Here is a 15,414-nt window from a genome sequence, read left to right on the forward strand (position 1 = left end):
TTAGTGGGATAAACCACTCAACAGCCGAAATCGTGTGATTAAGTGTCGGTCTGAACATAGTATTACATTCGAAATGACAAGTTATGGAACAAAATTGTGTATAATAATTCTGTATCGATTCATTCTAACAATGCTAAATAAAACCTTCAATTTAATGCAAAACTAATGGATTTCGTTTTACTAGATCTAATATTTCGAAGGTATACGTTCGGCAGTGCCCTAAATTTTCCCTTCTTTATTAGTGTATTTCTATTAGAAAAACATGTTTCTAATTTTAGAGATTTATGTACTTTATATAATTTAAATATAACGCTTATAAGTAGTCTCTAACGGATAAGGAAGTGCGAAAATAAGTTTCCGCATGTGGTATGTGTCTTCGCTCTAAACCGGTTTGAGGCATTGCTTACATAATTTGCGCATACGAAAAGCATTACTAATGTGTCTACCAACAATTATAGATATAAAAGCTCGTCAACGCACACAGCTGATCTGTATTTTCTTTTTATTGAAGCCGACTGATCGTCATATCTGGATATGCTTAATGATTCCAGCGGGCAGAGTAATATTGTGTTGTCTTGTGTGCGGCGTCGCCTCTCTTGTACATACACATGAGCAAACGGCGACCTAACGTGGCGGCGTTATTAGGCGATGGCGTTAGGCAGCTCAGCTCCAAATCAGTCCAGCCTTCTAGCCCGTTCTGTTCGTGTGTTAAGTGCTTGACGCCGGAGCGCTACGGAGCGCAAACGAAAAGTAATCAGTAAACTAAATAATAAAATACTGTGAAAGAGCGCAAACACAGCGGCTCAAATGACTCGTGCATTACATAGCGACTTGTTCAAATTTTAATTTTATTATTATCAAATAATTAATACGCGTACGCCTACCGCAGTAACCGACACAGTCGTTCCTTTGCATATAGAATTCTCGGGTTCTCTTTTTTTATCAGCAAAAGCAAGAAAGTAGTAAACAAAAAAAACATTGAATTAAAATTGGTATTCGCGGCTTTGACAGTGGATTTGGGCAAAAGCAAAAGTATACGACAAATAAGTAAAACAATAACGATCGGAAGGGTGGACAAACGCGCTATATATTTTAGTGTTTTTTTTTTCCCATTTTGCTTAATAAAAATCTACGAAATTGAATCGAAAGCAGACGGAAAAAGTTATTTTAAACGCTGCAAAACTTGAGCTCACGACCAGTTGGGTAGTTCGTCGCCATCGTTGTTCGTGTAGTCGTCGCTGTCGCCGCTACAGCTGAGATACAAATTAAGATTGAGATCAGTATTGAGCGGCCGAGATCATCGCAAAAGTCATCGGCAGGTAAAAAGAAACCGACACAACCGATAGAAATGAGATGAACGCACCAAAGTTTGCTGCTGGTGAACTGACAATTCCGTAGAAACAATAGACAAGTGAAAAATAGTGAAGGCTGCGGAAAAAGCAGAGAAAATAAACACAAAAAATAAATTGTGAAAAATAAGGTTGAGAGCAGCAAGTACCGCATGCATATATACATATTACAAGCATAAAAAGCTGCTCGAATGCACCAGACAACGCTTTGCTTTTACAACTATAAAGAAATACGTGTGCACTAGTTGTCGTAGAGAATGCGTTGAAAAGGCAAACAAATAATATGTATATGTAACAGAGAAAGACAAGACTCAACAAAACCAGTAAGGTCGCGCCATATGCAGTAGCCATCGCTCACCGCTTAACCAAACAAAAAGTACATCTAAAACGTAGCAAAGTTGCTCAGCAGCGCGTAACTGCTTATGGAGTCAACAGCTGTTTCAATAAAATACAAACACTTTTAATGCGGAATAATTTAGCTTCTGAAGCGTTTAAATATTAATTTGCGCAACAACAACAAGAAATTATATGAACCAATCAGCTTTAATCAATTGAACATTCTACGCAAACCGCAATAAACGCATACCAACAATAATAATAATCAAATTTTCACAAATGCCTTCGCCAAATTTGAAACAACAGCAAACACCACCTCCACCGCCACCACCAGCACTCTTTCAGCAACATCTCTCCTATCCGAATCATCATCAACCGCAACAACAAAAAGGCTACTATACGAAAAATAAGAAATTATCCACGAAATTGAAATCTTCTTCGCTGGATAATGATATATTTCTCCAAAATCGTAAGAACAACAATCAGAGCAGCTCGGATTGGCTTTTGCCACCACATGGTTGTGCAACAATACCACGTGCCGCGTCCACGAATTCATTGGCAAGCACTGTAACGGCCAGCAATTATCAGGAGTATAAAGCGGAAATTATCAATCAGGTGCGTAAGATTAAAAAATTCACTTGAACTGTTTTTCTATTTTGTTTTTGCACTTGAGCTGTGATCAGTGAATTTTAGTCGGCCGCCAGATATTAGCATCTGGAACGTGGTGAAGATCGGTTTCAGAAGTAAGCTATAAATATTTATAAACGAATAAAAAAAATTAATTCAAGCAATCTATTTATACATTTAATACATAAAAAAATATTTTTGTGGTTGGATGAGTAGTACCAGAACTCTGATCAATCGCGTGACCATATAAATTCCAATATAAGGAACAAAAGAAACTCGCATATTTGCTAAACATTTCACAGACTTACTAACTGGATAAAAAATATTTAAATGTCAAAGCTGTTATTTAATTTCAACTATTTTTATTAAATTGCCTATTTGATTTGAAAAGTGTTTGACTACGATTATCATTAAATTTGAAAACATGAAAACCTTTAATTGAACTACAAAAGTCTATATTGCACATAGGTTTTTTTTTATTTCAATGCCATTGTAACTAGTTAACATAAAATAAACTAACGTACCAAGACGCATTGACGGCGCATCTTAAAACTTTGTTTTGAAATCGCTGGATTTGTGCAACAATGCTATGGCTTGAGCAGCCCCAATGTTGTATCCCATAAGTCCAAACAGGCCTGAACACCTGCTTCTAGTCTACAAGCAATTTGTTATATGTGGATAATGCAGAGTTTCTACCCAATAGGCAATACAAGTTTCTGAATTTTATTTCTAATTCTTTTTTCTTTTTGACATGTGCACTCCATCTAAGTTTTGTGTCCAGGGTCATGCCTAGGTATTTCGCGGTATTATGGTATGGTACACCGTTTAAGTACAGAAGCATACGAGTATATCTAGTATTGTTGTATGTGAAATCAATGTGTATTGATTTAGTCTCGTTTAATTTTATTCCCCATTTAGCTGTCCATTCAAATATTTTGTTTAAATGTTCCTGCAATCTTGCAATTGATGCAGTTTGTGTTTTGCCGACAGACAGAACCGCAGTATCATCTGCAAATGTTGCTGTAATACAATTGTCGTCATGTGGTAGATCGCACGTAAAGAGTAGGTAAAGGATGGGTCCTAACACACTACCCTGAGGAACACCAGCCTTTATTTGCTTTAAATCAGAGTACATATCGCTCATTTGCTGCAAGACCGGCATAATTCAAAAAACGTGATTTTGGAGTTAATGCTGCAGAATTGTTCGTTATATCATACTTCATGTTGAGTGAAAAATTCATATGAATACCTCTTATATGCTCCGCTTGAGAAGAGGTGTAAGGTTGGAGTCACCGTGTAAGGTTGTAGTAAGTTGAAAACTTTAAACGCGTTTTCTGGCGAATCGATTTTTTTGACTTATGCCGGTCTTGCAGCAAATGAGCGATATGTATCTCCATGTTTAATTCGAAAACAACGGTCCGAAAGGTATGATTTTAAAATATTGTAATATTTTTTTTGGTAAAAGCATTTTAATTTTGTTTAGGAGCCCGCCATGGCAAACTTTATCAAAGGCTTTAGACACATCGAGAAAAACGGCCGAGCAAACTTTTTTGTCTTCGAAGGCATTTTCAATGACTCGAGTTATTTTATGTACTTTGTCAATAGTGGAGTGATTTTTTCAATAGCCAAACTGATGCGCTGGTATCAGCTTCCTCTCTTTAATTATGTTGTTAATACGCACAGCAAGCAGTTTTTCCAATAGTTTTGAGAGTATTGGCAATAAATGGTTGTGCAATATTGCACATAGGTAAAGTTAAAATATAATATAATTTCGCATTATGGTAAAAAATGTAAGGGCCGTTGTGTATCTATTTAAAATATACGGATTAACTGCGATAATTACAGATTTATAACACGACTTTGACAAATAGGCTACTTTCTTCCGCTTGTGGAGACATTTTCGAAATAAGAAATAACAACTTTTCTTGTTAGTGCCAAACAGTTTCTTATTAAATATATAGTAATTTTGTTTTAATATTAGATTTTAACACTATAATAGTCAAATTAAACATTTTAATAGAGCAAAATTTTTGCGTTAGTCGTTTCTTCTTTTCGCTATAATAGCCAAGTCCTTCTCTACATAATCTATTCAACGGAGTGGAGGTCTTCTTCTTCCTCTGCTACCGCCAGCGGGTACTGGAACGTTCTCTTCCATCCGAAAAACATTACCTAGCCGGCGTAGCCGTTGTCGCTGAACTACTCCAATGTCGGCGTATATCTCGTACAGCTCATCGTTTCATCGACTGCGGTATTCGCCGTTCATCGCAAAAGACCATAAATCTTCCCCAAAACTTTTCTCTCGAACATTCCTAAGGGCGACTTATCAGATCATGTCACTATGTAGCAGGACGAAAATAATGAGTAACTTATAGAATTTGGTCTTTGTCTGTCGAGAAAGGACTTTACTTTTCAATTGCCTACTCAGTCCAAAGTAGCACCTGTTGGCAAGAGTAGTTCTGCGTTGGATTTCAAGGGTGATTTTATTTGTTGATGTTGATACTGGTCCCAAGATAGACGAAATTATCTATGACTACAAAGTTATGAGAATGAACAGTAACTTGTGAGCCAAATTGCTAATGACTGTTTCTTTGATAACAGGCGATGCAATTAGACCTTCCTTATCCCGTCTGGAGAAAGCAGGACTAGCGGCGCGGTTGTTGAGGCCTCTGATATCAATATCATCGGCGTGCGCTATCAGTTGTACACTCTTATATAGGATTCTACCTTCTGTATTTAACTCTACAGCTCGTCTTATTTTCTCCAGAAATAGATACAAGAAGTCACCGTCGGTTGTGATTGTAATTCCCTTTATTTGTTGCACGCCCATTAGTAAATAAAGGGAAAGTTTGCTGTACAGAGACAGGCGCGTATCTTTGCCACAACAGGATAGTGGTCCGAGTTAGGTCCTCGATGCGTACGCACATTAAGAATACTGAATACATGTCGTCCATCTATCACAACATGATGGGCCTGGTTTTAAACTGTTCGATCTAGACACAGCCAAGTAGCTTTATGAATTTTCTTTTGCTGGAATCCAGTACTACAGACAACCATATTTCAGGCCTCAACCCATTTGGAGAGGTTTCGTAATGGAGTCTAAATTTTGCAACTGTTGTACGAAAGATTCCTTCTTTGTTCAACCTGGCGTTAAAATCGCCAAACACAATTTTTACATCGGGCAGGTGGTCATAAGCGCGCTTCAGCCGCATATTCCCTTCCGTAGGAGCGTGGACGCAATTTAGTGTTATGTTGAAAATTTTCCTCTGTTGTGAATGTCATCGGGAATGAATGCTAGGACTCGACGATTGACTCTTTCTCACACCACGAATCCCACACCAAATTTTACGTTTCTTCATATAACCTCTGTAGTAAATATCACAAGGACCTACTCTTCGCCGTGAAAAGTTTTCTGCACATTTATATAGCGGCCGGCTTGTTTTAAAACCGACGCCCACGCTCAGCCGCACCTCTGGTGAACAGACGCTGAAATTAGACGTCAGCGGACGCTTAAACCGAATACATATATCGGAGTGGGCCCTATGAAGCTTCCTCTCTTTTAGCCATGACCCAAGGCTCCACACGGGTTGGCTACCGCATCTTACTTAATTGTTGTAAGAAGGTAGGGTAGGGATATATAGCGCCACACCTCGATGTTTAGGTAGCCCATTGTGAAAAAACTAAGTTATTGTGATTCAATATTTTATTTTATTTCATTCTTAACAGATCAGTAACCCCATGTTAAATTATGAAATCAAATTTTTTTAAATTTTCGACAAATGTGTCTATTTTCAACTATAACTGTACACAACACGCCTAAAACCAAGATAACAAAAAATAATTCGTATTTTTATTATGATTTTTATTATGATAATTTTCACACCTTTATAGTGTCGAATAGTAATACTACAAATAGTTGATAAGTTAACTGAATTACGCAGGCTGCTATATATATTTCTGGACCAGGCAACACTAAGTGTTGCCAGGTGCAATCTGACATTTCCATTGGAAAGGTTGACATTTTTTAGCGTAAGATCACTTAGAACGTTTGATTATTTAGTCGTGAGTTGTTTTATTTACAGGGAATTAAAAAATTCATCTCGGCCAAAAAATGGAATTAACTCGTGAACATTTTCGTGCGATCATTTTTCACAACTTTCGACGTGGATTATCACGACAAGAGTGCATCGATGAACTAAAATCTTTGTATGGCTATGAAGCACCATCCTATAGCACTGTGAAAAACTGGTACAACGACAACTGGTCAATCGTGGCCGACGCTCGCTCAAAGACAAATTCCGTGAAGGTGGTAATGCAAGACCGTCATGTAACATACCTTCAGATAGAGGCATGCCTATGCATTTCTCCCACCAGCATACATTCGATATTGCATGAACACCTGGCCGTAAAAAAGGTTTGTTCTCGTTGGATCAGGCACAATTTGACAATCGCTCAAAAAAAGGCTCGTGTGGATTGGTGTAAAGAAATGGTGAAAAAATACGATCGCGGTGCTTCAAAAGACGTTTATAAGATCGTCACAGGTGACGAATCATGGATCTATGCGTATGAGCCCGAAACAAAACAGCAATCGACCATGTGGACTTCCAAGACGAGCCAAATCCAACGAAAAAAAATCATTTTCGTTGATAAATATGTATATTTTCATTATTAGGCCAGAAATATATATAGCAGCCCTCGTATAATTTTGGTATGTGAAAAAAGGTGTGAAATAGTGTTTCCATTTTAAATATTTCAGTTAATGTTTTCAGTATGAAACCCATTGCCACTAAACTACATTAAATTACCCTTATTTGTTTTTTATTTAATAATTTCTGTTTTGGATATGTATGAAATTCAACAGTGCAGCTGCAACGTCACATAACTAAAGGTTCACTTTTTTTTACAATTATGATTGTCTTTTGACAGATTTTAACTAGCACGGGTCAATTACCATGGACACCAGACAAGAAAATATAAAAATGAAAAATTCGGTTTTTTATAGTAGGAGGAAGTATCGAAAGCCGGAGTGCGGGACTTTAATCCGATAAACCTAACCTACTCCATCTCCCATCATAAAAAATTTGGCTCAGGAGAAGCTTGTGAACATCAACTGTCCAAGAGTATGCTTATAGGGACGGAAATTTCTCTGAGTGTGGCATTATGAAATAACTTTTAAAATTACAAGAAGTTATCGAACAAAATGGTGCAAATTTGACATAAATCTAATCACTCTATAAATAAATTCTTAAATTTTTTTCAGATGTAGGTTTTTTATTAGACCCCATATAATACTCATATTTTATATGTTTGATATATGTATATATCAGCAAGTATTTATTGCACTAATAAATATCCAAAAAACAATAATAATTTTTCCAAAAACGTGCTAAAATTGTTGCATATTATGAATGTACATACTTGTATATTCATACCACTGAATGCACATTATTTATATCAAACAACAGGTTTTGAAATCTGTCTTAAATCGCCGGCAAGCGCTTTATTTATATTTTAATCGATAAAAATAAAAAATAGTATGATGCGAAATACCATGCTACTATCATAAAATATTACTTATTACCTAAGTGATTTTTTAGTAAATATGTGAAAGATACTATTGTTTGTATGTATGTAAATAAGTACATCGCTCTTATGCCAGCAACGAGTAAATTATATTCGATTACACTTAGCTCAGCGTTTTTATTTGCCGCCAGTTAAACGTGTCAATTAAATTGACAACTATATAATATATACTTACATATGTACATATACATATATATACAATGTATTTGTATACAATATAAAGCGCAACTACATACTGAAAAGTCATGCATAAATTATAGCAAATTTAAATCAATTTTATAAAAGTTCGCATGGGTGTTGAAAGGTGGCGTTAACAGTATTAGAAACACATATTATAACAAAAAAAAATTAACTCAAACGAAGATCGGTAAGGTTAATTTTTATCATTTCTATTAAATAATTGTTTTAAATTTTTCACACAATACTACAAAAGCATGTGTACTTGAAAATATATAACGGTTACACTGTGACAGTTGTTGGGCAACTCAAGGTCGCGCTTGTTACTACCGCTTTTGTTAATTGGGTGATGCTGCGGCGACTTGTCAATTGCATTTGTTGTAAATATTTATTAATTTCAAAGCCAGTTTTGTTTGAGATTTAATGTGTTGATTTGGTCGACGTCGTTTACGTACCGCTTGTGATTATTGTTGAGAATAGTTGATACGAGCTTTTGACAGTTCATATAGCGAAAATAAAAATTACTGAAATACTGAAATACTTTTTATAACCGAATTGTTATGAGTAGGGTTGCAAATACGCATAAAAATAGTTGAATTGACATTTAAAATAAAATTCTCACTTAATCAGAATTAAATTTAAAATTACTTATAAGAATTGCTGGATCGAAAACTTAAGAGGCCCCAGTGGCGTAGCTACAACTTCGGGCGCCCGCGGTTAAGGATGTTCTGCCGCCCCCTTTATCAGGTTTCATAAGGTGGTTCGAACAAAAGTGAATTTTGACAAAATATCTTCGATATTAAGTATATAAAATTTAGGAACTAGAACCCACACAAATACTGAAGCTCCAAAATTCTCACAATACGGTTTTTGAGGAAATTGATAGTAAATTAACAAAAAATCTTATTAAAAGCTATAGAAAAAACCCATTTTCGCCCTATATCTTGTACACTTTTGACACAATTTGCAGGAATTTTTGCCCGAATTGGAGTTTTTAAATACCATTTTTGAAAATTTGGAGAAATAAAAGAATTTGTTACATTCAAAGCTTAGAGTAACTGTGAGAGTGATACTTCGCGACGACAGAGTAAAAATAAAGATACTGTTGCGATCAAAGCTAGAAAAGTGCATCTTTAAGTTCTATCACTATTTTTAAGAAAGATGTAAGCCAAAAGATATAAGACAAATTCAAAGACTGAAGAGTATTCGAGTAAAAATTTATATTTTTAATTGTTATTCAGATTATTACATTGTGAGTGTACAACTCTTTATCTTTTACAATAAATCTGGTAAGAAAAAAGGATTTTCCTGAATATTAAAAAACAGCGAAGATCGTTTTGCCGCCCCAAGACGTTGCGCCTAGCTACGCCACTGAGAGGCACCCTAAGTGTAAAACTATTTTTAATATTTCATGATTCATCATGATCTTCTATTTTTTATGGTTTACAACAATACAATTAGTGTTTACAATTTTGTCATGGAAAGATATACACAAGAACAACGTTTCCAAATTATTCAATGTTATTATCGAAAAAATCGTTCCCCAATTGCAACTTTTCGTGCGCTATTGCTATTTTATGGATAATCGTCCACCTGTGCTCGCTATTCGTCGAATTACTGAAAATTTCGAGTGTACATTTTCTTTATAAAATGTTCAAGTGCCAATAAGACAAAAAAACTTCACGCTTTAGAAGTCAATATTGAACGGGCTATTCATAACATACGATTTTATTTACTGGAAAAAGTCCTGCATAAGAAATCATGATGTTATATTGTATCGATTGTACTTCACATTAAATAAAACACATCTTTTTTCTTCTTCTTATTCTTTATTGGCGTGGACACTGCTTACGAGTTATAGCCGAGTTTACAACAGCGTGCCAGTCGTTCTTCCTTTTCTCTGATTGGCGCCAATTGTACATTTCAAGTCCTTATCCACCTGATCTTTCCAATGGAGAGAAGTTCTTTCTCTTCCTCTTCTTCCGTTGGTACTGCGTCGAATACTCTCAGAGCTGGAGTTTTTTCATCCATTCGGACGATATGACCAACCAGAGTAGCCGCTGTCTCTTAATTCTTTGCACTATGTCAATGTCGTCTCATGTCTCGTGCAGCTCATTGTTCCATCGACTGCGGTATTCGCCGTTGCCAAACGAAAAGGACCATTGCCTTCCGCAGTTTCTCTCGGAAATACGTAGCGCTGACTCATCAGATGTTGTCATCGTCCATGCCTCCACACCATATAGCAGGACGGGCATGTTGTGTGACTTTGGTCTTTGTACGCCGAGAGAGGACTTTTCAATTGCCTCCACAGTCTGAAGTAGCACCTGTTGGCAAGAATTATTCTGCGTTAAATTTCGAGGCTGACGTTCTTGTTGGTGTTAATGCTGGTAACAAGATAGTCAAAATTATCTACGACTTCGAAGTTATGACTGTTAACAGTGACGTGGGAGCCAAATCAATACCATCAGCATAGCCAGCAGCTCTTATAGAAGGTTTCCAAGAGCTGATTAAAGAAGTCTCCTTTTCTGAAACCTCGTTTGGTATCGAATGGCTCGGAGAAGCTATTCTCGATTCTGACGGATATTTCTGTATTGCTCAACGTCAGTTTACAAAGCAGTATTATTTAATTTTGCGGAGATACCAAATTCAGACATAGCGGCATAAAGGCAGCTTCTTTTCGTGCTGTCAAAAGCAGCTGTGAAATCGACGAAGAGATGGTGTGTGTCGATCCTCTTTTCACGAGTCTTTTCCAAAATTTGGTACATGGTGAAATCTGGTCAGTTGTTGATTTTCCAGGCCTGAAGCCCCACTGATAAGGTCCCATTTGTTGACGGTGGGCTTTAATCTTTTACACAGTACGGTCGATAGAATCTTATATGCGATGTTGAGGAGGCTTATCCCACCTTAGATTGGGCAGAGTAAACTTAAATGCTTTCGTCCGACCATATTCTACAAATACGCTGATGCATGTTTTAATTCATGTTACTCTTATTGGAAAACGCTGAATACAACTTTTGTTTCTTAAAATAAATAAAATGGAAAAAGTTTAAGTAAAAAATGTTTAATTAAAAATTTCACAGCCCTGATTTGAGGCACACATACATATGTATTATAAATATTTATATTTGTTAATTAACTATTAATTTAGTACTTTTATAAATATATATCGCGCTCCTCTTTCCATTACCTGGCGTCTCAAATAATTTAAAGAAAAAACGCATATGATAGAAAAATTTAGTTTACTTAATTTCAAAACTATTTATTTTCTGCTGTCATCAATCAGTATAACAACACTTATAAATTAAGCTTCTGGTTTCTTAAAAATCGACATTTAAATGTAGCATACCGCTAAAAGTAATAGACAAATTACATACATACGTACATACATAAATTTGTGTTTACATGGCTTAATAAATTTAATATCGGCATATATACATACAAAAAACTAAAGTAAATATACACACCTTAAGATAATTTCAACTCATACGTCGTGCACTTCTAAATATAGTAGGGTGCGTTGGCAAAAAACGTAGACACAAATTAAACAAGAATAACATTTTATGAAAAATATTTGTAGATAAATTTTGACAATCAAAGAAAGCAAACCAAAATAAATAATAGGATTTTCCAGAAGAAATTTTATTTCCTTCAGAACCATCTCTCTTTAATTATCTTCAATCTCAACAGCTGAATTCTAATATAAATATTAAATATAAATAAATTATTTATAAATAATCACATCAAAAAAGGTAGAACACCACTAATTTATGTATGTATATCTTCAAAGCTAAAGGAAAAAATATTTAGTTCTGTAGTTTTCGCACACACTGCCCATTCGTTCATTGGCCGGCTGTGAAATTTCATTCACACATTGACCGCTTCACATGAAGGACTAGAGGAAAAAAGTACAAAGAAAGCTCAATATGCAAAACACACGTAAGCACTCGCATGTAAACACAAAATATGGTATAATGTAATGCAGTTGTTAATAGGAAATTGAAAATCAGATGAAAGTCAAAAGCACGTGTGCTACAAGTGGTTTTACAATCGAGTAAAATTCACTTTTAAAAGTCAATACCTAATAGTAATGTGTGTTTGTATTTGTGAAACGTTTTATAGCCCCTGTATATTTAGTACTCATTGCAGGCAACTTTCTCGCCATTTTAATACTGAAAACCCAAGTAGTTATATAGGGTGATTTTTTAAGAGCTTGATAACTTTTTTTAAAAAAAAAACGCATACAATTTGCAAAATCTCATCGGTTCTTTATTTGAAACGTTAGATTGGTTCATGACATTTACTTTTTGAAGATAATTTCATTTAAATGTTGACCGCGGCTGCGTCTTAGGTGGTCCATTCGGAAAGTCCAATTTTGGGCAACTTTTTCGAGCATTTCGGCCGGAATAGCCCGAATTTCTTCGGAAATGTTGTCTTCCAAAGCTGGAATAGTTGCTGGCTTATTTCTGTAGACTTTAGACTTGACGTAGCCCCACAAAAAATAGTCTAAAGGCGTTAAATCGCATGATCTTGGTGGCCAACTTACGGGTCCATTTCTTGAGATGAATTGTTGTCCGAAGTTTTCCCTCAAAATGGCCATCGAATCGCGAGCTGTGTGGCATGTAGCGCCATCTTGTTGAAACCACATGTCAACCAAGTTCAGTTCTTCCATTTTTGGCAACAAAAAGTTTGTTAGCATCGAACGATAGCGATCGCCATTCACCGTAACGTTGCGTCCAACAGCATCTTCTGGCTTCTGGTTGCTCTTCACCCCAAATGCGGCAATTTTGCTTATTTACGTAGCCATTCAACCAGAAATGAGCCTCATCGCTGAACAAAACACGCGCGCGAAACACATTTCGAACCGAACACTGATTTTGGTAATAAAATTCAATGATTTGCAAGCGTTGCTCGTTAGTAAGTCTATTCATGATGAAATGTCAAAGCATACTGAGCATCTTTCTCTTTGACACCATGTCTGAAATCCCACGTGATCTGTCAAATACTAATGCATGAAAATCCTAACCTCAAAAAAATCACCCGTTATATAGTAATTATTACTTAGGGCTCTATCTTAAAAAAAAATTTTATGAAATCACTTGAATACAGCTTCCAGCCTGTTTTTTAAAAGAATACAACTTTTTATATAAAAATTCGCTCCAAATAAGATTTACTTGCCAATTCGAAAAGCTTCAATTTGAGAATTAAACTGATCAATTTTATTACCTTATGTGATGTAATCATATCGTAAAATAATTTTTCGCTCTAAATTTATTTTTAACGAAGTTGAAATTTTATTTTATAAAGACAAAAACAAAACAAAAAAAATTTTAACTACATACATACTAACATTTTAATGAAAACTTAATCCATTTCACTTTTTAATTATTTTATTTTAGTGATATGTATTTACATACATATGTATGTATATAAAGGGCATTCAAGGAAGCTTATAAAACTTTGACTGAAAGCTTTGCAGAGTTCAAGGTTTCTTCATCGATTACTTAAATGTGGGTGTTACCAACCACTGTTTCTATTATTATGTTTTTTTTTGTCAGTTTCCTTTGAAAAGCATACCTGTAAATCGGCAAGCGTGCAGAGTGAGTTCTTTAAATTATAAACATCATAGTAGACGTCATTGTAGCATAGTTTTAAGTGATGAAAATTTCATTTCATCCCTCTATTGCGAGTTTAGGAAAAACTACACTGCCATAAATATAACATAAGGGTTGAGAATTGAGCAAAAAAAAACTATATGTAAAAATCCAAAATAATTTAGAAAAAAAAGGATTCTACCCTTTTTTAAATCGTTTATTTTTTGTAAATAATTGACTTTGAAATTTCTATAAAAAAAATATTCCGGAAATTGAGCATTCTAAAAAATAGTTACTGTGATCATTTCACGGATTTATTACAAACTAAATATAAACACACTTTCCATCAGTTTCTCCTATTTATTTGAATTCAGTTTTAATAGACTTCTTCAATTTGTTTCATTATAGGGGAAGTGCCTATGCGGTCAGTACATTCGTGCGCGACTACGACGAGCTGGCGTGCTAAATCGCAAAGCCACACAACGATTGCGCACCATATTGGAGCCCTCTTCGGCGGTGGTTTACGAAGTTTTCCCAACATTGAATAGTGTAAACACTTTAATTTTTATTTTGAATTTATTTAATAATAATTTTACATTTATCTTACAGATGGGTGAGGAATTGGAACGAATGCATCCGCGTGTCTACACGAATATATCACGGCAACTATCGCGTGCTCCCTATGGTGAACTCGTCGATGGGGATACTGCCCCTATGTTGCTCAATTTGGTTGCCAAAGATTTGTTTCATTCGAATATAACGTGGGGTAAAATAATCTCAATATTTGCGGTATGTGGTGGTTTCGCCATCGATTGTGTGCGTCAAGGCCATTACGAGTACCTGCAACTTCTGGTGGACGGTATTGCGGAGATAATTGAAGATGACTTAGTGCCGTGGCTGGTAGATCACGGCGGTTGGTTGGGCTTGCAGCAACATATACGTCCACATGTGGGCCACTTTTCTTTTTTAGGCTTATTGACGCTTTTCGTCGCCGTATCATCAGGTGTTTATGTTGTTACTAATGTGGCCAAACATATTGGTTGTCATTTGTATTCTTTGCTATTTTGATAGCAACCGATGTGTGGGAATTGGGAAATATATAGAAATAGTTTATGTAAAATTTGAAAGGGCTTTAAGTCTTATATTGTTGCAATAATATTGTAGATAATTGTGCATTTTTATTAATATTTACCATAAAAAAATTCAATAATATTTATATAGAATACTTAGAAAAGTGGTATGAGATTGTTGGTTTTTAATTTTTATTTGTTTCAAAATATCTAACGATTTGTTTAATTCTTCTTTTGAAAATAGACGTTAACAGCAATTTTCATTCGTAATTTGGACTTATAACTTTAATTAATGGTAACTTTACTTTAATTTAATTATTTATCAAAACGCATTTATTTATAGACATTTTGTTTCTGAAAAACTAAAAGTGACACTCGTAATCAAAATAAGATACGTCTCTAACTATTAATTTTTAATATATGCATATATACATGACACTGACCCATACCAACCTATTTCATGTTTGTATTCAAGCAAAATATTTTGTTAATTCATTGTAATGACTTATTTTAGTTCTAAAGAAACATATATCATATACAAATAAATAATATAAAACTAAACAAAATAAAAAAGCAGTTAAAATTCCATATTTGGGTGGTAAATGAAACAAATGTAGTTATTTAAGATACTACTGCTTTATTGGTTTAAAATTTCATGGAAAAGTATTTGCCTTTTTATGATCA

At 35.0% G+C, this 15,414-nt stretch overlaps 1 protein-coding gene across 1 annotated transcript; it reads left to right on the forward strand.

The window, feature by feature from the left end:
* The first annotated feature begins 496 nt into the window (after positions 1 to 496).
* On the forward strand, positions 497 to 15,316 carry LOC105222346 (bcl-2-related ovarian killer protein homolog B). Its single transcript, XM_011199630.4, has 3 exons — positions 497 to 2,300; positions 14,069 to 14,209; positions 14,270 to 15,316. Exons 1-3 carry the CDS (start codon positions 1,965 to 1,967, stop codon positions 14,726 to 14,728), a joined length of 936 nt encoding a protein of 311 aa, XP_011197932.1. The 5' UTR covers positions 497 to 1,964; the 3' UTR covers positions 14,729 to 15,316.
* Positions 15,317 to 15,414: the final 98 nt, after the last annotated feature.

This window comes from Bactrocera dorsalis, chromosome 3 (genome assembly GCF_023373825.1).
Source record: "Bactrocera dorsalis isolate Fly_Bdor chromosome 3, ASM2337382v1, whole genome shotgun sequence".
Lineage (NCBI taxonomy): Eukaryota > Metazoa > Arthropoda > Insecta > Diptera > Tephritidae > Bactrocera > Bactrocera dorsalis.

Bases quoted from the DNA above. Each gene is read 5' to 3' on its own strand.
- LOC105222346 (XM_011199630.4), top strand. From the start codon at position 1,965: ATGCCTTCGCCAAATTTGAAACAACAGCAAACACCACCTCCACCGCCA. The intron at 2,301-14,068 runs GTGCGTAAGATT...GTTTCATTATAG, and splicing joins AAGCGGAAATTATCAATCAG to GGGAAGTGCCTATGCGGTCA. The intron at 14,210-14,269 runs GTAAACACTTTA...TTTATCTTACAG, and splicing joins TTTTCCCAACATTGAATAGT to ATGGGTGAGGAATTGGAACG.